Source organism: Alosa alosa, chromosome 2 (genome assembly GCF_017589495.1).
Source record: "Alosa alosa isolate M-15738 ecotype Scorff River chromosome 2, AALO_Geno_1.1, whole genome shotgun sequence".
Taxonomy (NCBI): domain Eukaryota; kingdom Metazoa; phylum Chordata; class Actinopteri; order Clupeiformes; family Clupeidae; genus Alosa; species Alosa alosa.
In genome coordinates, this window is record NC_063190.1 from 591,814 (window position 1) to 618,647 (window position 26,834).

Sequence of the window (26,834 nt, forward strand, 5' to 3'; positions counted from 1 at the left end):
ATGAATATTCTACCACGCCTGAACTTCTTGTTCTTTATGATCCCATTCACACCACCTCCCAAATATTTTAAAGAGTTAAACTCTGCTGTATGTAGATTTGTGTGGAACGACAGAAAACCCAGAATAAGCTTTTCTATTTTGCAGCGAACAAAATTAGAAGGTGGCCTTGCCCTCCCTAATTTTCAGATATATTACTGGGCATTCCAGATCAGAGCTATGCGAACATGGACGGACAAAGACAGTAAAGTGCCATGGAGAAGCATAGAATCAGCTATTGTATATCCCCACAGACTTCAAGATCTGCCCTTCACAGGTATAGGACGTCGCAACTCGCACCATAAATTTGGTCATGTTATTTCATCCACTTTAGCTGCATGGTACAGTGCTGGAAAAGCAATAGGCCATTCAAAGAAATTCTCTCAGCAATCTCCTCTATGGAACAATGCTCACTTCTTATCTGATCAACGACCTTTTGTTTATCCTTTGTGGTCGTCTAAAGGGGTTTTTACTTTTTCCAATATTTTTGACGGGACTGGCTTGCGTACATTCCAGGATATCCAAGCAGAATACAATCTACCTGGCTTCTCTTATTTCTTGTACCTGAGGTTGCGATCTGCTATGAAAGCTTATGGTGTGCCATGGAATTCTGTTTTGAGTGACCACCCAATGTTTAGCTGGATTGATCCTGCCAAAGATCCTAAAGGGGCGGTCACAGTAATCTACAATTCTTTCCTCAGTAGTGTTCATAAGCCTTTAAAGATACTATCAACGTGGGATTTGGAACTTTCTTGGTTAGGATTCCACCCGGACTGGGAAACAGTGTGGTCAAACCTTTGCCTTACTTCTAAAAACCTTAGTCATGTACTTATTCATTTTAAGACTATCCATCGTTTCTACTACACACCTTAAAAGCGATATCGCATGAAACTCATACCCAATCCATACTGCAGTTTCTGTAACACTGACGCCACTGGTACATTTCTACATATGTTTTGGGACTGTCCAGTGATTCATCTATTCTGGAAGTATGTGATTGTTATGTTACATGATCCTACAGATCTATATTTGGATTTGGACCCCTGTTTACTATTATTGAATGATGATTCAAAGTACCAATTTTCTTTCACGGACACAAAAAAGTGTTGATGGCAGGGTTCACAGCTGCGAAAAAAGCTATTTTACAGCAGTGGATAACCCCAGATACAAACTTGAAGCAATTCTGGATAGTCTCATTTCATTACATAGTTTGCCTTGAGTGTACAACTGCAAAGATTAATAAGGCAAAGACAACCACTGTAAACACCTGGATGAAATAGCCTCTGCCCTCAAAGAGCTTCTTTAAATATTTTAGTCAATATGAGTTTGCTGCCAGTATTTGTTAAGTGTGTTGTGTTCTGTGTGTGTTTTTATTTTACTTTATTTCATTTAAATGTTATTTTTATTCTCATCCGAATGCTCTCTCTGTATGATATGTGTTGTTCATTGATTGAAAAAAAAAAATCATAATCACAAAAAAATGATTACTGAAAAACATTATCTGCTCATCCCTCCTTGCCTCCTTCGACCCCCTCCAATTTGCTTACAGAGCCAACAGGTCTACAGAGGATGCCATCTCAAACCTCATGCACACCACCTTAACTCACCTGGAGGAGGGGAATGGGAATTATGTGAGGATGCTGTTCATTGACTTTAGTTCAGCATTCAACACGATAGTACCTCTCACCTTGGTCACAAAGATGAAGGCCTCACCAACCGTTCACAAGTGGTTAGAGTGGGGGGTCTGACATCTGACTCATTAACCATCAGCACTGGTGCTCCCCAAGGCTGTGTTTTGAGTCCACTGCTGTACAACATCTACACACATGACTGCAAAGCCAACAGTAGTCATACCTCCATCATCAAGTTTGCAGATGACACAGTGATCTTGGGCCTGATTAGTAACAACAATGAACAGCTCTACTTGGATCAGGATGATGAGGTGGCACAGTGGTGTCAATCTAACAGCTTGACACTGAATATCAATAAAACAAAAGAAATGGTAGTGGATTACAGAAGGAAGCAGCAGAACTACAGTTACACCCCACTAATGATCAGCGGGCAACCTGTAGAGAGAGTCACAAGTTTTAAATACCTTGGTGTCCACATTACTGAAGACTTAACATGGACTGTTAACACTCACAAATATGTTCTGAAAAAGTCCAGACAACGACTCTACTTCCTTCCTCTAAATTCAAAGTTTCTACATCCATCATGAAGGCCTTCTACACTTCAGCGGTTGAGAGTGTTCTAACTGGTAGCATCATCACCTGGTATGGGAACTCCACAGTTAGAGATTGTAGTACTCTGCAGAGAGTAGTGCTCTCAGCTGAACGTACTATAAGAACTCAACTCCCTGCTCTACAAGATATCTATTCCAGAAGAGTACTCCTAAGAGACCAAAAGATTCTGAAGGACTCTTCTCATCCTAACAATGGATTATTCCTACCGCTGAAATCAAGAAGACGCCTATGTAGTCACAAAGCCAGAACTGAGAGGCCATCCGAACTCTGAACTCACACTATACTGACTTTGCACACATTCACTCCTCAGCACTCTCAAACATTTCCCAACTCTGAATTCACACTATACTGAATTTGCACTCATTCACTCCTCAGCACTCATGACCCTCCATACACAGCACATTGTCTTCAGGATCTTCTCCAACACACATCCTCTACCTACTTACAGCACACTGCCCCCACCTACCCACACACACACACACACACAGTCACTGCTACACTCCCCCACCTACCCACACTCCACACACACACATCTTCATCACTCACATACACCATACATACAGTACTCTGCTTGCAATAATAAGTCCCTTCACCATACTTGCAGTACACTGCCCCCTCTCCCCCTACCTACACAGCACATTATTTCATCAGGAAGCTTCTCCAACACACATCCCCAACATACTTACAGCACACTGCCCGCCCCCCCCCCCCCAATACACAGCACATTGTCTCATGAGGAAGCTTCTCCAACACACATATTGCACACTGCCCTCTCCCCACATACACAGCACACTATCCCATCTCCCCTGTCATCCCCCCCAACACTGACCAAGACCCATGGCAGTTGGGTTAGCCCCTTGAGCCGTGGATCTGCCCAAGGTTTCTTCCTTGGTAAGGGAGTTTTTCCTTGCCCCTGTTGCTCTTGGGTGCTCCTTGTTGGTGCCCCCCCCCCCAATCCCAATCCTCCCCCACCTTTCTTATGCAGCCCTTGCCACTTAATCTACTAAACCCCTCTTCTACTGCACTTTTTTTTTTCATGTGAAGAACGTCTCAAGAACACGTAACTTTGGAAAGCGAAGAATGCGTGTGCTGGTGATCCACAAATGCAGAATCACATTTCACAAATGAAATTTTCGGTTTTACAAATGGCATTTTATTTACAAATGCACATCTATATTTCTAAAAATCAATATACGAGTTACAAATATTTTTTATAAATAATTTTTTTTTTTGTAGATATCAAAACACACATGCAAATCAAGAAATATTTGTGGATCCCCCTCTGCGCATTTACAAATATTATTGAGACAAATTTAGCTCCATATTTTTTATTGTAATCCGGGTTTATTATAGTAACTTGATTTTTGTAATCTGATTACGTAATCCAGATTACATGTAATCCATTACTACCCAACCCTGGTGACCTCAGCCTGAAAAGTGTTTTGAGAGCCATAGAGAACATAATATTAAAACTCCAAATGTGTCATATTTGGAAAGATTTTTTTTTTTTTTTCATTTCTAGAAGGGATGTACACTTTGTATTTCAAGTAGTTGGTTCATCTCACACTCACACTTTTTGTCTCCACATCACTCATATTTGACAACCATTTTGAGATTAAGTTTGTCCCACATTCCAATGCACTTACATGTGACAACGCGAGGCTTTGTTGAAGAATACACCTGAACTGAATGTTGGTCCACACAACATCCTGATAAAGTTAGGTCAGGTATTCGGAAATACAGCTGCAAAGTGAGAGAAACAGATGAACATGAGTACTCAAAACAGTTACAATTGCTACAAATGTAAAATAATTTGACAAATTATTTTCAAACATCATTTTCATCAAACCCATTCAGTATTAACTGAATTTGGATAAAAATGTCAATATGGTGTAACCACAAAAATATGAACCACATAATTACACAAGGGTCAAGGGTGTGACCGCCAGGGGCATAAACAATGAAAATGACATCTGCCATTCCCTTTAATAATTTCAAACAGCGAATCGGTATTTTGATAGTCAGTGGCTCATTTGAAGGAATGTGTTTGCACGAAAGACAGTATGGAACAGGTATTCCACTAAACCATGGCTATTCAATTAGTTTGTAATGGGGGCCGGTTCATGAAAAGCATCACAACTGAGAGGCCGGAGAAATGTGGCTTGAAATATGAGTAATCGCATTAACAGCTGTAGATCCAATGAAGTACAACAGCAGCAATATGGGTATTCAAATGTTGTATCTTTTACATGCATAACAACATCATTAGCCGGTTGTTGGTGGCTAATGAAATCTGTGATAACATAACAGTAATGGAATCTGCTTTGCGCAGTAACTGTTTGGTCCAAGATTTCCAGTGAGTACAAACAGGATTCAAACACTGTTCAGGTGAATTAAATTTGTAATCAGTCGCATATGTAGCTCTTCTGATTTATAGGCCTACTTGTTACATTTGACGTTCCCACCATTTAAATGAGATGACCGTGACCTCTATATTTTTTTAGCAGTGGGGGCAGGCCAGTCATAATAGCCTAATAATAATAACAAGGGGTCCGGGGGTGTCTCCCCCGGGAATTTTTTTTTTTCTGGTTGCTAATCACACTATTTTAACATGTTTTGAGAGGGACAGGCCCATCTTTTTTCTGACGCACGTCACGTTACCCCATTCATTAAACCAAATGTCACTGCTTGAATAAATGAAAAACAAAGCCTACTGAACATGGGCATCGTCATAGTTCACGATGACAATGAAAACGTTTAGGCTACTTGGTTTCTGACAAAAATTAAGTTTTGTGCCAACATATTGTAGAAACAAAACCACGGCCTTTATTTGGTGAACGGAGGTGCAAATCATCTCCTTTACTTTCTTTGATTATTATATAGGCTAGTCTACGATTACAGTAACTTTAACCACAAAGCATTTTGCCGTCACCACATTTACAAATAGGCCTATGCAATTTACCTTTGTTAGGCTATCAGCGATACTTTTTGCTTCGAATCGCAATTGAGTGCGCATTCATGTAACATGCCACATGATTTCCAAGAGGCCTTTAGACAGGCTCATTTCTGACTTCACTAGACTATTATTGCATTTGTTTATGTTGTAAGACCTGAAGAAATGAAGGACATTGGCAATAGCCTAGGCTACGCACAAATTCATCATTCACTAAATGGACACAGAGAGACTCCAAGTTTTTCTTTCGCTACCGCTCGAAAAAAAAAAACAGCCAGGCTACTATATAGAAATACTTTGAGTTGGATCTGCTCCACTTTTCCACCAAGTTTTGCAGAAATTGTGCCCGTGGTTTTTTGCGATATTGTTGACAGAAACTATTTGTGTGGTGCAACCTGTTAAATATTAGTAGTTCATACACTCCAACGTAGTGCCAATTTAGGTTGAAACTAAACTAAGATGGAACTTACAGTACCCTCCGGAATTATTGGCACCTTTGGTAAAGTTGACTATGAACAGGTATAAAAAATAATCCATTGGTGATCTCTTGTAATCTCACAATGAAAACAGTAAGGAAAAATCCACCCTTGAAGGGAAGCAAATATATTCTGAGAAAAAGGAAAATCTCATAAAGAAATAAATATTTTTAACAAAAACACGTTGCTCACAAATATTGGCACCCCTAGAAAAATCTTATATTCAAAACCTAACAGAAGCATTTTCCTATCTAATTTCAATTTATTTAAGTTAATCAGAGTGTCTTTAAACTTTCAGAAGTAGTTCATGACTTTTTACTAAGGTATGAAAATAAAGTGACACAGAGGTTAAATCATCTAGTCATTTTTCAACATTGGAAAGACAAGAGAATACACTAAATCTAAATAAAAACAAAGCGTGTTGACATTTGTAAGTCAGGGGATGTCTATAAAAACTACGTACTTTGTTGAAAATGCCTATATTTACAGTTAAAACAATGATTAACAGGTTATAATCAAATGGAAATATGACCAACATGCTTGGACAAAGACCCATGGTCATCTTGCCCCCACGCACATTATGGAGGATGGTAAGATAGGCAAACAATTCCATAAGAACCACTGTTTGAAAGTTACAGAAAAAGGCATCATCTTGGGGTCACCAAGTCCCCCAAAAAATCTTCAAAAGTGACCTCACTGCTAATAGATTATTTAGAGGGCATGCCAGGTATTGGCCTGTCCAGTCATTTAATTACCAATGTAAACAGCAGGAGTTACTGAATGGTACAGTGACTTTGTCTGGAAGTGTGGTCTATTGTCAGATGAAATGAAAATTGCGCTCTTTAGCTAGAAACACTTTAGGTGTGTTTGGCGTACATAGAAGAACAACTACTGAAAAGGACCCCATAACTAATGAAAATTATGGTGGAGGGGCTATGCTATTGTGGGGCTGTTTTTATTCCCAAAGGCCTTAGGAGCCTAATTACGGTATCATGAACACCAAGAAAAACCTGAACATTTTCAAAAGTCCCCTGATCTAAACTCCATAGAAAAACAGTGGGGTGAGTCAAAGAGGAGAATGCCAATACAAGGGCCAGTACAAATGGCCGCCAATTGAAGAGCCCTACACTAAACCATGCTTTACAGGTATTCTACTAAACCATGCTTTACTAAAACCTAGCAGCGTATAGGCTACACGCTTCTGCACTCGTCTATTATTTGCAGACAGTAAAAGAAATGGACGAACAGACTCAATCGTTTTCAGTGGGAGGCCACTGACGTAAATTTAAAGTTTTTTTCAGTTGGCATGCCATCGTACTACGCAGACTCGCACTTAGCTTCGTGACGTTAGCCATCGAACTGAATCTTGCAACTCGTATGATAGATGGTTCACACAGAAATTCTTCTCACACTTCCTTCACCTTCAAAGTCAACCGTATGTAAGATTGTGGCCAAAACTGGTACTGCAATCCCCTCCCACTCCCCCCGGACTGGCAGAGCTGGCAACCCGGATGCCGAAACACTACTGACTTTGTGATTAGTAGATAGCTGGAGGGTGGCGCATCAGGCCAAAACACAACTTGACAACATCAACATCAGTTGAGGGCTGCAACTTAACTTTTTAAATGACAGTATCCTGTCCGGACTACTGTTGTCAGTGATATAAGTATTTGAAATGAACATGATTTCTTAAGGTCTAGTGACATATCAGGGCCATTTTATGATTAATTGAAATACATTTCTAACATACGGTTCCTTTAAACATTTATTTATGTATTATTATTAATATCATTCTCACAAGTGATATCAAGTCGTGTTAATGTTGAAACTACCAGACATGATCATCTTCAAACACAACCATGGTAAAACAAAACAAAAAAGTTATAGCCTAATCGTCTTTCCACTTTTCCGACCTACAGCCAATCCATTGAAAACCTCTGAAATGATTAACGTTAGTGCCGTTTTTGTATTAGGTTTACTTGCCTTTATGTAATGCTTTACCTTAACATAAAATGGTATTGTAGGCTACATAGCTTTGTTCATGAGTTTTCGTGCTGGATAGACTTAGCTTCTTATCCAAACAATACGGTTGTTTCCCTACTGTGCGACAGAAAGACGCAGGCATAATTGCGTCAAATTACGTCAAAAGCTAGCTTCCCTACAACCGGACATGCTAACTATTCTTCTTACGGGAACCCAACTTTACGTACGAGGTAGTTGAGCCTCTTTTGCCTTCTATTGTTCATGTAGATAATACAGAAGCTACAATGTCGGCACTAGATGCATGTTATGTGAACTTCCAAAAAAATCCCAAATGAATGGGGGGCGTTCTATGGGCTTAGCAGAGAGTTGATAACCACGGCTCCATGGGTGGTTCAACTTCCGGGAATTCACCTGCCCCCTTGATTATTTGAACTCATAGGCAAAGTGAAACTAACTTCACCATGGTGTCATAGTCAACGACAAAACAGTTATACACAGTTAATTACTTGCACTATTGACTGACAATGGGTTACCATCGAAAACATAGCCTGAAAAACACTTACAATAATGTTTGAATGACTGAATAAAAATCCTAAGGACATTTATCCTGCAGAGGAGTTGCTGCTTACATCTCGTGACAGTGCATCTTCAGCTGTGCTTCATATGCACCTTTCGCTACAGACCAGGTTTTTCTTGCACTAAGATAGCGATTTTTTGATCATGTACCAGACCTCACCTTATGTCAGTAATTGCCACACCCCTGGGTGCATTGTTTAATAAAAGTGAAGTGTAAGATAGGAAAAACCTTTGCGTCGGAATAATGATACGCTTTGCATAGGGTTTTGCGTCGCAAAAATAGGGCCCTTTATCTCACTGTCTCAAACAATGGGTATAGACTGATATTGTATGAGAACTGAACTGAAATCAAATAGAACACAAGTTAATCCTGTTTCTTCATTGATGTTATGAAATTATTTTTCATATGGAATATGGTGAATGACTAGCCTGGGAAACACCCAGACGTACTTCCGGCAAATTCGAGATTCGCTCTGAAAGTCCGTCTGGCCAAGAACCTATTCTAGCCCATTTCCAATTTTCCTAGATCTAGGCACATGAAACCGAAACCTAACCCTAACCTCTAACCCTAACCATAACTTGTTATGACAAAAACCAAATGTCACTTAATAACAGAACACTTAATCATGTCACTCTTATGTCGACACTGACAAGTAAAGTGTAACCGTATATAGTTTACATACAATCTATTAAGTTTGGGAAAAACGTGTGTTCTTCAGTATTTGAATCTCTCACTATTACAACACATACTGTGCATCAAACTTGCTCTCTCCACGAATGGCTCTCTAATAAAGATCATACAACAGCCATTAGAATAGTGAAAGAATTCCCTGAGGCAGACAAGACTATGTGATGCAGCCTCCAACAAGAGAGGAAAGACTGCAGGATGCATATGTGGTATTGTGCTTGAGTTGTCTATCATTTCTGCTGAAACTACAGCACAAGGATCATTGTTATACGTCTGTATGTAATGGTTTTGCCTGGAAGCAATGTAATTGTTTAAGATGAACCTGTATACGACCTAACATGCATAGTATAATATATGTATACGAACCTGTATGAACCTGTATACGAATCTAGTTCCTTCATCGTTTATCTACACTACACTTTATAGAGGTTTCCAACCTGCAAGTTGCTCTTTAAATAACAGCCTCACAAAATCAGTTGATTATGAACGTAATACTTTGACATAAGCTGTTCCATCAGTGCAGAGGGGATCAGTGGGTCCTACTGTCTGGCCAGAAAAATGAACAGCTCCTTCAAGTGTTACTTCACGGGACTTTGGAAACTTCTGTCCTAGAAGAACACAAACATGTGGTCCATGGTGAACATCTTATCAGATACACATGAAGGTAAAGTTGTTTGAATTTTAAACTGTAACACACCTAAGACCCAGACTAATAGGTTCTTCTCTTTGGAGACCTCCACCTGACCTGAGGTTACCTTAACATCCAAAGTACCCATCTGGCACCTACATGTAGAACAAAGAATGTTAACACAGCATCCACAAACTGAAATATGACTATGAATGAGAATTTAAAATATTCACAAGCAAAACATTTCTTCATGAAAACAACAGTAACAGTTACAACGTTAAAAATGCTCATGCTTTATCAATGAAATTACTGCATCAATGAAACTGCATATTGTTCTTATGTATATTAGTGTATGAATGATACCTATTAAAAAATGGCAGATGGGCTTCACAGTATTCAAAACTGTTTGTCACACTCTCGTGCAGTTTCAAAACAACACCCAGCTGCAGTTGCCCATGATCCTCCTTGAGCTGATATGAACCCAAAACTGGTGGAACTGGTACCTTGCAAGACACACACACATACAATTTAAACATTATGTTGACAGGATCTGTTACGGTCTAATCATAATACTACCCCTTTTATCCTACCACTTTGCTCTACTTTTCCATTTTGCGCTTATGTGATTAATTTGACTAATTTTTAATTGATTTACAACACAAGTTGTTATCCAATAAGAGAACTTTTTACACAACGTCCCCATACAATTAGGGCTGTCAAAATAACTGATTCATTTCGATTAATTAATTTGGAAAAAAAAAAAAAAAAAAAAATAGCGCAGATTAATCGATTCCGTATGACCTTTGACCCCGAGCCGTTCTAGTCAGTAACCATTAGACTGTAAAATGAAGAAGAGAGAAGAAAGTGTGCTGCCTAGATAGTTGATTGGAACATTTACTTTTAAAAAACGGCCTGATGGTGTTGATAAAAATAAAGTGTTGATTAAAATAAAGTCCTCTGCAATGTCTGCAGCAAGGAATTTGCATATCACCGGAGTTCGTCAACTCTAAAGTCGTACATCAATGCAAAGACATAGTGTTGACATTGAGGCGAGTGTTAATTTCTTTTCATTGTGTCCCCTAGGTCAGCGGTCCCCAACCACCGGGCCGCAGGACATTCCTAACGGGCCGTAGCCTATGACATGAGTTTAAAAAAAATGCATGCAAACTAAACTAAATTTAATTCGCAATAATGTCACGTTTTTACATGGCATACTGTAGGTCTATATGCAGTTGTTTGATTGCACGCACTGCCTCTTCATCCCCTCCATGTTTGGTACTGTCTGTCCACTAGCCACTTGTACCACTGTCTTTATGCCTCACTGTTCGCGTGCTATATTAGCACATTAGCACATATGCATAACCCCCCCTCATGCGAACATTCATAGTCACAGCCGAACTGTGGCCACACTTATACATTTTCTTAAATAGTTAAATATATAGATATATAGACTTTACTTTATTTCTGCATTGTTGCACTGTTGACTCATTTGCACCATCACACTTCCGGTTGAGTGGCGCATGTAGATGCAGCGACTCCTTGCTTCTCCTGAACGTGCAGTGTTTTTTTGTTGTTAAAATGTGTTTTTCGGAATGTTTATGGCATGAAACTACGTCGGAACGCATGTACAGCCGACAGCAACTGTTGCAGATACGGGAGGAAAACAACAGTATCGATGTTTTGGACATAAAAACAGAGACGCTGGCTGAACTGGGAATACTTCGCCTGCCTACCACAACATCGGACCCGTCTGCTTCACCTGGCCGGCGTCACCGCAAGCGGTGTGCCAGGACAAGGAAGAGAGGCAAGCGAGCTGGCGCCGAACAAGGCTAGCAGCCAACCTTCGCCCAGCAATACCATCCATATTCCTGGCAAACGAAGATCACTGGACAATAAGATGGACGACATTCGGTTGCTAAGATCAGCAAACAAGACAGTGAGTAACTGCTGCGTGACTGTTATCACTGAATCATGGCTCAACAATAACATCCCCGACTCTGCTATACACCTGGAGCAGCTAACGTGCTATCGAGCTGACCGAGCCCTAGCAGACAAAAGACGCGGGTGGAGGAGTTTGTGTTTACACACATGATGCTTGGTGCGGAGACGCCACGGTAGTACACAGACACTGCTCTCCACTGGCGGAGTTTATGATAATTAAGTGCCGACCCTTCTACCTCCCCAGGGAATTCACCGCGATTCTGCTGGTCGCGGTGTACATCCCCCCCAGCAACAAAAACAGTGACAGGAGCATGGCACTGAATGAGCTGTATCGGGCCGTCAGTGAACAACAAAGTGAACACCGGATGCCTTCACAATCATCGCTGGAGACTTCAATCACGCCAATCTCAAAACTGTACTACCCAAATTTCACCAACATGTAAACTTCCCAACAAGAGGACAAAACACCCTGGACCTTGTTTACACCCCACAGAAAGGAGCCTACAAAGCCAAACCCCTCCCCACATCCGGACAATCAGACCACATTAGCATCCTGCTGCTGCCCGATACAGACAAAGAGCAAAAGTCACCAAACCCGGTTCTGAAGGAGGTGAGACTGTGGCCGGAGGGGGCCGTCTCACAACTTCAGGACTGCTTTGAAACAACAGACTGGGATATCTTCAAAACAGCTGCCACCCACAACAACCACATTGACATTGAGGAATACACAGACACTGTGACCTCCTACATCACCAAATGCATCGATGATGTTACAGAAATAAAACACATCACCACTGGACCAACCAGAAGCCATGGCTGACAGGAGGCGCCCACAGACTGCTGAGGGCCAGAGACAAAGCCTTCAGAGCTGGAGATGTAGCTGGCCTAAGAACAGCGAGGGCTAACCTGTCCCAGGGCATCAGGAAGGCAAAAAGGATTACACAGACAAAATAACAACACACTTCAAAGACAGCAGAGATGCACAGAGCCTATGGCAGGGCATACAGGCCATCACTGACTACAAGCCTGCGCCCGCGGAGCTGTGAGAACAACACCTCTCTGCTAAATGACCTGAACAGTTTTTTTAGCCCGTTTTGAAGCACAAAATGACACTCACCCACAGAAAACCCCACCTCCCCGACCAACCCCTGTACCTGTCCTCTGCCAGCGTGAAGAGGACACTAGCCACCATTAACCCACGCGAAAGCAGCAGGCCCAGACAACATACCAGGACGAGTGTTGAAGGACTGTGCAGAAGAGCTGAAGGATGTTTTACAGACATTTTCAACACCTCTCTGGAGCAAGCAGTCATCCCATCACTTTTCAAAACTGCCACCATCATACCGTGACAAAGAAATCATCACCATCATGCTTCAATGACTACCGTCCTGTAGCACTCCACGCCCATAATCATGAAGTGCTTGAACGGCTAGTCATGTCACACATCAAAGCCACCCTACCCCCACCCTGGACCCCTTCCAGTTTGCATACCGAGCCAAACGATCCACGGAGGATGCAATCTGCTCTGCCCTCCATCCAGCCCTCACCCACTTAGACAATAAAGACTCATATGTGAGAATGCTGTTCATAGACTTCAGTTCAGCATTCAATACCATAATACCACAACAACTCATCAGCAAACTGGACAAGCTAGGATTCAGTACCTCCCTCTGCAACTGGCTGCTGGACTTCCTGTTGCAGAGACCACAAGCAGTAATGCGATGTCGGGGACAACACTTCAAGCACTCTGACCCTGAGCACGGGGGCCCCTCAAGGGTGTGTGCTCAGCCCCCTGCTCTTCACACTGCTAACACATGACTGTACAACCACTCACAGCTCCAACCATCTGGTGAAGTTTATGGGACTATTACAACACTGGTGGGCCTCATCACTAAGGGCTGATGAGGCTCACTACAGAGAAGAAGTAGACCTGCTGGCTAAATGGTGCAAAGACAACAACCTCCTGCTAAATGTCAGCAAGACCAAGGAGATTGTTGTCAACTTTCAGAGAGGCCACAAACAACTGCCACCACTGTCCATCGGCCGGAGATGCTGTGGAGAGAGTGAGCAGCACAAAATTTCTGGGGGTGCACATCAGCGGCGACCTCTCCTGGACCACCAACACAGCATCACTGGCGAAGAAAGCCCAGCAGCCTCTACTTCTTCATAAATTGAAGAAGGCAAGTGCCACGCCTCCTGTCATGACTACATTCTACAGAGGGACCATCGAGAGCATCGTCTCCAGCAGCATCACAGTGTGGGGCGGAAGCTGCACAGATCAGAACAGGAAGACCCTCCAGCGCACTGTTAACACAGCTAAGAGGATCATTGAGCACCACTCCCCTCCCTGCAGGACATTTACACCACCCGCCTCACCCAAAAGCACTAATGATTGTCAAGGATACAACCCACCCTGCACACAAACTGTTCAGCCTCCTGCCCTCTGGAAAGCGGTACAGGAGCCTCCGCTCCCGCACCACCAGACTGGCAAGTAGCTTCATCCACCAAGCAATCAGGATGCTGAACACTCTACCCACTCTCCCATCACTGACAGCCCCCCACCCACCAGCCAGCCAGGAACCTAGGAAACTAGGATCCTGTCTACCCTAACCCCCCTCCCCCCCAACACCGCCCTGTGGAACTGCACTGTGACTGCGCAGCCTAACGTGTTGCTGCTTCACATCAAGCCTGATATACTTGAAATTACTGCATACTGCATATCAATGTAAATATACAGGTCACACAAGCACAAGTTTAAACTTCATGTAACTGTTAAGACTATATAAATATACAACACAACTACCTTTATTTTTTTTTTTATATATATGTCCTATATTTCTATTTTGATACATACATGTTCTATATTTCAGTCTTGCACTTTAATTTAATGTTTATTGTCTATGACTATGTCTATAGTATGTCTATGTCTGTATTTAAAGCATGTCTATGTCTGCATGGGAAAGTAAGAAACGAAATTTCAATTCTTTGTATGACCAGTGCATGTAAAGAAATTGACAATAAAAGCCGACTTGACTTGACGACCACTATCACCATTGCACTACCACCATGACACTCATTCACACAGAGCACCTTAGAGCACCTTTACCATACCTTACTATGCACAGAGAATCACAAGCTCAGTCCCTGCCTCAGTCATTGCAAGCGCCTCTGATTTATTAATCACCACTATGTGGATACTGTTTTTAGAATTGATTTAGATTAAGTGTTAGTATAATTTGTAATTTTGTTATTTGTATTTTAGTATATTTTTTTATATATTGTATTAAGTGTTAGTATAATTTGTATTTTTAGTATATTTAGCATATTCTTTATCTTCTACTGTCCTTACTGCTTAGTTGTGTTTTTATATTATATACTTTAATTACTCTTCTGCTGTTAAAGAATGTGTTTGTGTTGTATGTATGCTGCTGAGACCTTGAATTTCCCCTGGGGATCAATAAAGTATCTATCTATCTATCTATCTATCTATCTATCTATGTTTGCATTTTGCAAGGTCTATTTTCTTACGTCTGTCTGTCCCGCCTTCAACACTTTTACATATTGCCTTCAGTGCTGCGCAGCCTCAGGTCAGCTCACTTCACTTGATCAGTTCTTGGCGAACGGTAGTGTCACACGAAGTTAGCTAAACTGCTAGAATGAGCAACAAAAAACAAGCATCTTTAGCAGGTCACTGGCGATCACCTTGTTGCGCTTTCAAATGAGTTTGAGCGTTACTTCCCATCCTCCAAAGATCCACGGCAAACCAATGAGTGGGTCCGCAACCCATTTGTCAATATCCCGAATAGTCCTAACTTGTCAGCGCAGGAGGAAGAGCAGTTGATCGAAATTGCAAATGACGGTGGTGTTAAGAGTGTGTATAAGAAACCTCTCTGGCGGGTTTTGGATCAAAACCAAAGCAGAATATCCCGAGATAGCCGTAAAAGCGCTGAAAACGTTTCCCACCACGCATCTATATCGAGGCCGGGTTTTCGCAATGACTGCAACTTAGACCAAATTAAGCCAATCGACTGGACATTTCTGGACAACACACTGAGGGTGTCACTGTCTTCCATCACCCCCAGATGGAAGCTTCTTGTTGCAGGGAAACAAGCAGGGCTCACACTGATTATATTAAGAATGCACGTTTAGTTCCCATGTTTTGTTCCCATATTTTGTTAAGCATGTTCACACTTTAGCTTCAAGTTGTTCAATATTCATAGTTCATATTGTTCAATTTTCACTTCAAGTTCACGTTTTTCACAAGAGATCGTTACCTTCACTGTTCATACAAAACTGGAGCTAGTTCTTTTCAAGTAATGCATGCACAACACATTTGGAACATGGAACCCCCGACCCACCCCACCCGCCGGTCCGTGAAAAAAAAAGTAGGAATCAAACCGGTCCATGGTACATAAAAGGTTGGGGACCCCTGCCCTAGGTTATATCTGTGTCCAGAAATGCCTTGTATGTGAAAAAAACTTCTTCCTGAAGCACTTTTGAATTTATTTCCTCAGCATATTAGGTCATATCATAGATTATTATGGCCATTGTTTGAAGAGTGAAAATAATAATAAAAGAGTTTTTGAACTTTAATGTCACTAATGCTGATTATTCAATGATTCATTTGAATTTAAATATTTAAAATACTTTCACAGCAAAAATTATATCTGCAATTAATTTAGATTAATCACATAGTATGTAATTAATTTGATTAAATATACTATAATATATACATATAATACAAAAAAACAAATCAGAAAAAGTTGGGACGTTGTGTAAAATGCAAAGAAAAACAGAATGTGATAATATGCACATTTTGAAAACGCATATTTAGCTGAAAAAAGGACAACATATCAAACGTTGAAAATGAAAATAGAAAATGCTGGAAAAGTTGTGTAATGATAAAGAAAATAAAAAGAAGGACTAATTGGGATAACTGCTAACATGATTGGGTATGAAAAACTGCATCCCAGAAAGGCAGAGTCTCTTAGAAGTAAAGTTGTAGAGGTGTAAACCTGTGTGGACAAATGATGAAACAATGTCATTTGAATGCTTCTTAACATGAAACTGCAAGGTATTTGGGGAGTTCATCATACGGTACATGTATGGGCCTGTGCTTGTTAAATATGGAATGAGGTAAAGTGGAAAAAGGTCCTGTGGCAGGGTTTCCCGCAACACTTTGCAGTTAAGGCCTTAACGAAACGTCTACAAAAAAAAAAGTCCACTGTGTTACTAGCCTACTGTTTTCTCCCTTTCATTCCAAACCGTGACCAACGTCAGTCTCCCTTCTCTGCAGAAGGCATACAAAATAATAATAAAAAACGTGCCATGAATTGGAAGTCGTTACAACCTTTAAATGCCGTAAACGCTAAAATTATGGCCAGCTTCTATTACTTACTGCACAAAGCACAGGGCTTTATTTGGGAGAGGTTTAATCAAGGTAGGCCTTTATTTCTACGTTTTATTGTGAGGCATGCGTTTCATTTGGAGCGGCATACCAGCATTAGGCTATCAAAAGCATACGATTTTCGGTTTGGTTTGGGATTTAATTTACTTTTGGACTGTTTGATTATATTGCTAAATGTTGGGACTGATAGGCGCTGAAATCTAGTGGGTATTTGATGGTTTACCATTAGGTTTCATGTAGGCCTATTGGAAAGAGTCAGGATTTCCACACGTGTTTATTGCGAGACAGGCAGTCGCTTTAATTCATTGTAATGGAAAGGATTATTGTGTATAAGTAGGCCTAGCCTATGCCTACGGTAGCCCAAATTGAGTTATTTTTTTAACTACACATGATTTAGCCTACTTTTTTATGATTAAATTCGTAGGCTAGTGAACCATCAAATAACAATTGTGTTTAAATGTAGTAAGGCTTCAGCCTCTGGCAAGCTCAGAAGGGGACGGCAAGCGACTGGTAGCTTGAGAGCGACATGTTGAGACCCATTAGGACAACGACTTTTCATTGGCAACAGTATTAAACCAACCAACAATATAAAATATTAAGGCGAGACACAGCAGGTGAAAAAATCGTTTTTTCATGCACTGGTCAATTTCGAGATTTTTTGCTAGTTTGCTACCTTAGCATGTATTCTGTCACACTACTACAACAAAAAACTCTGTGCTGCAGCATTCTGAATCACTTACAACGATCTTACAACACAATCATAATAGTAGCATAAATGTCATGAATGTAACAGCTGTTCTAAAATCGTGACAGCCTTGTTGATAAACTGCTTATTTCTTTCATGTCTGAAGCATTTGGTGTCCAGTGATCTTTGAAGTTGCTCTGGATGTCTAAAGTTTAATCGGCTGTGTTTGCGGTACAAAATACATAATCCATAACTTACAATCAATCAGATTTTTTTTTTTTGGGTGGTTGTTAAAGTGGTTTACAGCGAAATCGCTGTAACTTCTTGCTTTTCAATCGTGGTAAGAAAAAATACATACCGTCCCAGCCATAGTCTCCACTCCTCTTTCATTTTCCCTGTCAGGCTATCAATGAGTTTCTTCACCATAGTAACTTCAGTCACTGACTCGACTTTATCAGAATGCATGCAATGATTGGCTGAGTCGCAGCACGCGAGATGCTGGTTCCTGAAGCTACTGAAGTTAATGCTCTAATTGTTATAGCCCATGAAACATTTAGCGCAGCTTTGAAATCTTCCGTGAAAATCTCAATAATTATGGTCCTGGTCCGGATATGATCACATCAGGGTCTGGACCCGGACCGTGGTCCGCCTACATAGCCTAGAAATCTAGATGCAGCAGACGTAGCGGCATCAAATGTAATTTGTTCCCACATTTGTTGTAAAATGTAATTTGCTGCAAGGGTAGTCTAGCAACACTCCTTTGGCTTGCGAGCTGGAAAAATGAAACTTCGATAAGGCCAATCACATTGTGTCGGTAGGTGGGCTTAACATAATGATTGATGGCATAGTTGCAACAGTTCGGCGAGAATTCCCTGCTACTTGAAAACAAAGATGATGGATGGCTGCTGGTAAAAGTTTGAACTAGCCAACTAGCTCTGCTGGTGGGAAAACACATGGGACTCATGAGTTATAGCACTATCCTATTGCGTGCAGAGGGAATTTGAAAGACAACCAATTATCCCGTCCCTGCTGCTGCGCAAAATTATTGGAGTCGCAAAGCCTCGGTAGGCAGACGTAATGGAGCTGGGTCTTTTCACTACTAACCTTCCAAAAGCTACATCCAGTTCATGGGCTACAGCCACCTGGTTCATCAGCATTTTCAGGTCACTGCACAGAGCAAGGGTAAGCTACAACTATCGATTATGCTATAGCCTACACACCCCAGCCTACTTCAAGGCTCTAACATCAGGCTGCTCCAAGCTCGCGTTTTTACGTCGCAAGATTATCCAGGTAACTCGAAATGCTCTAAATTCTAACATGGCTCGCCACGCCAAGCGTCCAAAGTTTGTATCCACTGTTAATCTTCCAAAGATCACTCAATCCGTAATCCGTGTCGGAAACGAACAGGTCTTGTTCATTCACTTCCTATAGTTGTCCAGTGACTTCTCATAAACTGATACTAGCGTTGTTGGACATTTAAGCTACTTATAACGAACTGATAAGCCTACAACTGACTAGGAAGCAGGCTGCTCTTGACAGAGCTTTCCTGCACCACACGCTCCATCACTCCGCTGCTTCAGCCACAGCCTCACCACGGGCCCAGGTTCTTAACCATCGACTTCCTTCCCGCAGCATCTCCGCCGTACTTCCGGATCCGACTCCACTTCTTCAGACGGCCCCGGTAGCGACCGCGTCGCTACTCCCTCCACCCCCTCTTCCCCTCCCCCACCCACTTCCCCCAGCCAGGACCCGGTCCAGGGCTGCCCCTCTTCCAGTCGTTCCGACAACTGCTCCCTCCCTTCCCCCTTTTTTCCCCCTCCCCTTTCCATTCCCGGAGTCACGTCTGTACAGCACGCCACGACTCATGAAGAGGCGTCCATTCAAACTCACCTCGCTAGCTCCCTATTTTCTTTATGAGTTAGCAAGCACCTGGTCTCAGCCGGCTCCGGTAGGGACCGCGTCGCTAACCCCCCCTACCCATCCCTTCCCCGGCTCCGCGCTAGACCAGCCCGCCGCAGCGGGTTATCAGCACTCCGCGAGTGCTTTGGATCACAACGTCCCATTCCGGCTCCCCAGCTGTTCACTAGCCACAGCAACGGCCCTTCGACCACCTCACGCTGCACGTTCGAGCTTTAACATCCCGTTCCGTCTACCCAGCTATTCTTTAGCCACAGCCATTTCATTCCATCTGGATACTCATCATTCATGCTATTCATGCCTTATCTGCCTATCATGTATCATGTATTATGTGTTGTATGTCGTATCATGCTGAATATGTCATGTTTTTAGGTAATGGTATTCTAAAAGTATTCTTTCAGCCCAGGTTGAATTATTTAAGGCTGCCACAGATAGTACGGAATGAGCTTGGACCCAATGCAACAACAGCTTCAGGGAGACCCATGCAGCAACTGCTCCGCTGAGCTCCTGCTACCCTGCTACAACGGCTCCGCTGAGCCCCAAGACCCATGCACCAAAAGCTACACAGAGCTACAGGACCCATGAATCGACAGCTTCGCTGAACCTCAAGAACCATGCAGTAACAACTACCCTGAGCCCCAAGACCCATGCAACGACTGCTTCGCTGAGCTCCAAGAACCACGCAGCAACTGCTCCGCTGAGCTCCTGCAACCCTGCTACAACGGCTCCGCTGAGCCCCAAGACCCATGCAGCAAAAGCTACACCGAGCTCCAGGACCCACGCAACGACTGCTTCGCTGAGCCTCAAGAACCATGCAGTAACAACTACGCCGAGCCCCACGCAACGACGGCTTCGCTCAGCCCCAAGAACCATGCAGCAACAACTACGCCGAGCCCCAAGACCCATGCAACGACTGCTTCGCTGAAGCCCCAAGAACCACGCAGCAACAACTACGTCGAGCTCCAAGACCCATGCAACGATGGCTTCACTGAGCCCCAAGACCCATGCAACGACGGCTTCACACAGTCCCAAGAACCATGCAGCAACAACTACGCCGATCCCCAAGACCCATGCAACGACTGCTTCGCTGAAGCCCCAAGAACCACGCAGCAACAACTACGTTGAGCTCCAGGACCCATGCAACAGCAGCTACGCTGAGCCCCAAGACCCATGTAACGACTGTTTTGCTCAGCCCCAAGAGCCATGCAGCAACAACTAAGCTGAGCTCCAGGACCCATGGAACGTCGGCCCCACCAAGCCCCGAGAACCATGCAGCAACAGCTACACTGAGCTCCAGGACCCATGCAACGTCGGCTCCACCAAGCCCAGAGAACCATGCAACAGCAGAGAACCATGCAACGCCGAGCCCCAAGACTCATGAAACGATGGCTTCGCTGAGCCCCTGAACCATGCAGCAAATACACCGAGCTCCACGACCCATACAGCAGCAGCTACACCGAGGCCCAAGATCCGTGCAATGACGGCTCTACCGAGCCCAAAGCCCCATGCAGCAACAGCTCCACTGAGCCCCAGGACCCAGGCAATGACGGATCCACCGAGCCCCAGGACCCAGGTAACGACGGCTCCACCGAGCCACAGGACCCAGGCAACGACGGCTCCAATGATCCCCAGGACCCATGCAGAAGCAGTTCCGCTGAGCCCATAGGACGCAGCAACGTCTCGGCTGAACCCTGAGACCCTCGCGGCAGCAGCTCTGCTGAACCCTGACACCCATCGTTCCCACGGTTATGCAATACACGAATGTCCGCCGCTGAGCAAGTGCAACGAAGGTCCACTCTTGCATACTTGCCGCTTGCCTCGCTATACTTCGCAAGGGGTTCATGTCACAGCACTCTGATTCACCCTCCATCATGTTTACCGGCCTCCTTTGGGCTGCTGAGATGTAGTGAGTCTACATGCCTCTCGTCTCATCCCCTATGGCAGATCTTGAGAGTTAGACCAGGACACAATACGTTTACTACCAATCAGACTAAACCGATCAGTTCCGAAAAGGACACTCCTTTTCATATCAAACTCCGCCTCAGATCCTCAGCTTTCATACCCATCACAGTACATCTCATATCGGTCAGCTCAAGCATCGGCTACTAGCCCGCTCTCTTCATCTGAGATGAAGGGTACCCATCACTCGTCACAGGTTCCAGACTCTAATATATATCCTTGTCGATAGGGTTGGGCGATGTCGCCTAAATTGGCATTTGACGATGTGTACAGTAAACAACGATGTGTACATGGACGATGATATCATGGGGTTGTGTGGTAAACACTAATTAATTAGCCTATAGGTATGTCTGTACAGAAATACATTTATAATGTTCTACATAAAAAAAAAATTATATATATATATATATATATATATATATATATATATATATATATATATATATATATATATATATATATATATATAGGCTATACGGCCTGATGAAAGTGGACAGCTAAGAGAGACATACTGACCAGGCTACCGAAGTTGTGTCTGCTCCAAGAAAATTGTTGTGAAAGATGGATAGACAATCAATCTGAACACTTGTGCCAGCCTTTGCTGGGCCCAGCAAAAACGATACTTAAGACTACTATTGTGGTCACTCATTTAAAGGTCTCATTCACTAAGAACCCGTTTAATACTTGTTCCTTTCGAAATACTATAGCTTACTCCAAGTTGCATACATGCTGCACGTGAAAATGATCTTCTACCTCCATTGCCCGCATTAGCCAATGAAAGAAAATACACGGAAAAACAAGCGAATCAGAAAGAGCCCTTCCCAATGACGCCGAAGGGAAACTGATTATTCATGGCCTCGCCCACCTTGGCTTGTGACCGCCTACAGAAAGACTGGAAGATTTTGCGGCTAGGGGATTGTCTCTTTGCAGCTAGTAGGAGCTAACAGCAAGTTCCTAACATGGCGGAAAAAAATCGTGCCTGTGTTTGTGGCAATAACACATCAATGTTGCATGTCTTGCCTTAGAAACAAGAGTTGACGAAGAAATGGTTCGGATTTATCGTTGGAACACCACCACCGAAGTAGTGCAACATTAGTTCTGTGTTCCAATCATTTCGACCACACTCACTGCCTACAGTTAGAAAGTGGTTTTGCATTGATGTTCTGAAAACCTGGTTCTATACCGTCATGACGATCGACCACCAGCTCACAGGCTGTAAGTACAAACAAACTTTTCCACCTAACGTCTGTTACAAAATAGCATGTTCATATTCTTCACGTTAGCATGCATGAAAAGGGTACATAGGCTTAGGCTAGCCTATATTACAGGAAGCTACACCAGGCACATAACTGAAGTGTTCTGTTTGCGACGTGTAAAATCAGAGAATGTCTAATAGGAAGGGCTCTGGTAAAATCCATTAGAGGAATGGTCTATTTTCCCGAACGTAGCCTACAGGCCACTAACACCCAGGTGTAGCTACTTCCATTGATTAGGCCTATTGGAAGCTAATTGTTGCAGTACATAACGCGAACGGAATGCTTCAGTTACGTGCCTGGTGTAGCTAATGTTACACTCATAAGAAACTGACCACACTACCCAGAGATTTAGCTTGTTGAACCTATAATATTCTAACCTAAGCGTTAAACCACAAATAATAATATTAGCAACAATATCTTATGCTCAACTAAGTACGGGTATTGTTCTAGTCTAAACGGGGAAAATCAAAAACACAATACCCGTGCACTATTAGGCTAAGTTGCTATCACTAGAGCTCAGGTATTTACACTTCAGTCTAATTTATGTCTTCTTGCCATTATTACATTGACCTTTGTAGGCTTACAATGATGTTTTGTTTGATTACTTGCTGTTTACTTAACGTTTTGTATGTCTTCCAGAGCACATCCTCATGTCAGGCTACACAGCTTTCTAGCCCACATTAGGTCATCACGTTAGAAGCAAAGGTTTGTGATCTAACTTTTATTGTTGTGCTAGTTCGTTTCTAGAAGTCTTTTACTAGTAGGCTAATACAGGTTCTTATGTGCTCGTCAATGTTTGGGAAAGTCAATTCATGGGTTTCTTCAGGTCACTTTCCACAGGTGTATAAAATCAAGCACCTTGATTATGAATGCAGACGGCATGGTGCTTGATTAATACACCTGTGAGACCCATGAATTGCATAACAGATAGAATTGATATTACCGAATGTCTTCTTGTGGGTGTGCTACTTAGTACATCATACACCTTACCACAGTCACTAAAATATTTTTGTTTCCATTGTGCCAGTACAGTTTTGTGTGAGATAGTGAATGTCCTGTGTACTATTAGTATCTTGTAACTTGACAGTAATACACATTTATTTACTTTAGGTACCCAAACAGAATACTTCATGAAAAGTATGAGTATTGATACAAGCACTTCGGATACACCATGGGCATGGGGGCCTGCTACCTCTACTGCCATCAAGCCTGTTCATCCAAGGCCAGCTAGAAGACCTCGGGTTGATCAAGAGGAGGAGGAGGATGAAAGCGACATCTCCACAATAACACCTGATGGCTCCACCTATGGCCCAGCGCAATCAAACAGCAATGTAATAGAATCATCACAGCCAACTTAATGTGTTTTGTGTGTTGTCTCTTCTGGATCCCCAGGACAATACAAGCGAAACAACAACTCAGACCTTTTCTCCTAAATAATCCCAGCACCATCTTAAAAGGATCTGTAGGCCAGATGTCTGCATCGTCTGGCAAAAAGAGGACATTGTTAATTCTGTGCATAGTTTGGACGTTCTTGTTTTGTGTTTGCATTATTTTTAATAGACTGCAATATTACTATTTGTCAGTGTTTCACGGACCACCTAGCAAAAAAAAAAACAGTAGACCTACTTCAACAGTATATTACACAATAGGCCTTCTCACTGAATCACCTTGCTTATTGTCTTTGCACCTTGCTTATGGTGTCAGAGGATTCATATGATTTAAACTGGCATAGGTTACATCAGTGTTGCAGAACTGTTTGGATTTACATACAAAGTGGTTCAATATTGCAAACAACTCATCTATTATATTTTACCACATCTACTTGTGGAACACTTGAGATAGCTTTTTATGGACCACACTTTGAGTACCACTGCTGTATGTAAATATAATAAAGTTATTTATTGAAAATTGACCTGTTTTGTATATTTGTTTTAGGAGTTTCATCAGTTTTTGTCCCTTTTAAGCTAAAGGTTTATCTTACCTTTCATATCTTCTGTCTCACAGAGGGCCATAGTCGAATGTTTAGTGCATTTTGATGGGAGTACATTATGCTAAGGCAGACTGTTTCTAATCCTGGGTACAGGGTCATACAGACAACAGGGGTACTGGTGTTGCCCATTTTTCTAACCACATGAGCAATCCCCTTCCGAAAAAGTAGTATAGGAATCTTATAGTATTTGGGACAAAATATTATAGTAATCTTATAGGAATAATTATTATAGAAATAATTGGGACATACTGTAGAAGTACTACCAATAACTATAATATCCTGTAACCGCTAGTTTTTCTATAGTAGTCTTATAGTACCTATAGTATGTCCAAATACTATAGTATTCCTATAAGATTACTGTAATATTTAGTCCCAAAATACTATAAGATTCCTATACTGTAGTAGGCTACTTTTTTTTTTCTGTCATCGTGACAGAAAAACTTGAGTAGGCTAACCTCTGCCAATGTCAGGCTATCAAAGCCATAGTTCCCATTAAGAAGTCTTGCAGCACACATTCTCTGCTTCTGTAGGCATTCTGGTACAATTCCAGCAAAATATAGCTAGGTAGGTGTGTTTGCATTTAGATCTATATATATATATATATTGGGCTATGACCAAGTGGTCTTTCAATGATAGTATCATGGAATTCAAACCATAACTATCTATTCCGATAGCATTAGCAGGCTAGGTCAGTGGCTGAACTGCATTTAGGGTGCTTTCCTGTGTTGTGAAGTAAAATATCTACTAGGAAGATTGCAAAGACTTTTGACTGTGTAAAGAAATAGGTCTTTATTTTAAAACGTTTCCAACTGTTTATTAGGGCTACTTGAAAGCAAGATGACGATTGTCACAAACGTTTACCTCTTTTAGGAGAAATTTTAAGCTGACAGGCAATTGTTACCATTCTATTAAACCAGCGTTCACCGACAAACAATCAGGAAGCGGTTCTTCTTCCTACTCGGATACTAGGATCAAACACATGAAGTTGTATCTCCGAAGACATTTTGTGCAACAGTTTTGAGTGGAGTTTTAGCCAGGTTTTAGTACTGTAAAGTTGAATATGGAGCACAGGCAGAATCGGATGAGGACGCACTGGAGGAATCGTCACAGTACTGTTAGCCAATCAGAGGTGAATTCATTAGCATGTCATTAATATTCATGACTAGAGGCAAAATCCAGTCGTTCCTCCCCGCCCACCTTCCCCACCAAACTAGAACAGCATTTTTTTCACCAAAACCGGCTCACAGGGCATTCATCAATACTACAGACCACTGCAAAATTAATGAAAAAACGATGAGATGAGACCTTTGAAATCTTAGTACTATGCAGCATCCCACGTTATCAGGCTACCGTCTATGCTGACTAGAGGGCGGCGGGAAGTGAAAGTAAAGGGCTGCGATCACGCAGTCCAGGCTATATAGGAGGGCGAAGTAAAAACACTTTTACAAATAACGAATCCCGATTACCACTCCGCTGCAGTCTGGGACTTTTGCTAAATGCATGAAATACAAGCCTTACAGTGAAAGACGAATAGGCTACCTTCTGTGTCTTAGTGACTGGCATGTGGGGGCATAGCATCACGATGGTTGCTTTCCATATTGTCCAACGGCACAACCCTACTTGTCAAATCCGGTTCCCGCAGACCGCTACTCTGTGCATTCAGGATAGGAGCTGCTACTATAGCTGCATGCATTGGCCTATCAGAGCAGCAATCAAATACTGAGCCGTTGGTCCACAGATGCTCATCAGTCCTACTGTACATCCACTCCATCTAGTGGATCTATGACTTGCTAAGCAAGAGCTAATGTAATTTCGGTAGTGGCCTTCCTTTCTGCTCTTTTGGGGTGCAAGCGGCCATCGCTCTATCGCGATCTCCGCTTCAGGCATTCCATGACCACGGCCAGCTACCATGCCAACCACTCGCTTAGCTTATACACTCAGTATAGCAATCATGCCGACGGGCGAACTAGTGAACTATAATGTTATTGCTACTACATTGTGCATATCTGTACATGTTGTTCATACATTGTTTATACGGCATATTCATATCTATTCTGCTCTTATAAGGTTACTGCTAATACACTGCATATATTTAT

At 42.3% G+C, this 26,834-nt stretch overlaps 1 protein-coding gene across 2 annotated transcripts in view; it reads right to left on the reverse strand.

The window, feature by feature from the left end:
- ap5m1 (adaptor related protein complex 5 subunit mu 1) overlaps positions 1–26,834 on the reverse strand; it is a 43,481-nt gene that overhangs the window by 13,666 nt on the left and 2,981 nt on the right. Inside the window, exons 4-7 of one of the 2 annotated variants that reach the window (XM_048232150.1) lie at positions 9,947–10,086; positions 9,653–9,738; positions 9,451–9,563; positions 3,926–4,022 (exon numbers count right to left, since the gene is read on the reverse strand). In XM_048232150.1, coding sequence (XP_048088107.1) covers positions 3,926–4,022; positions 9,451–9,563; positions 9,653–9,738; positions 9,947–10,086 — 436 coding nt within the window. Of the gene's footprint in view, positions 1–3,925; positions 4,023–9,450; positions 9,564–9,652; positions 9,739–9,946; positions 10,087–26,834 lie in introns of those variants that run through there. The other variant, XR_007192249.1, reaches the window with a different exon arrangement.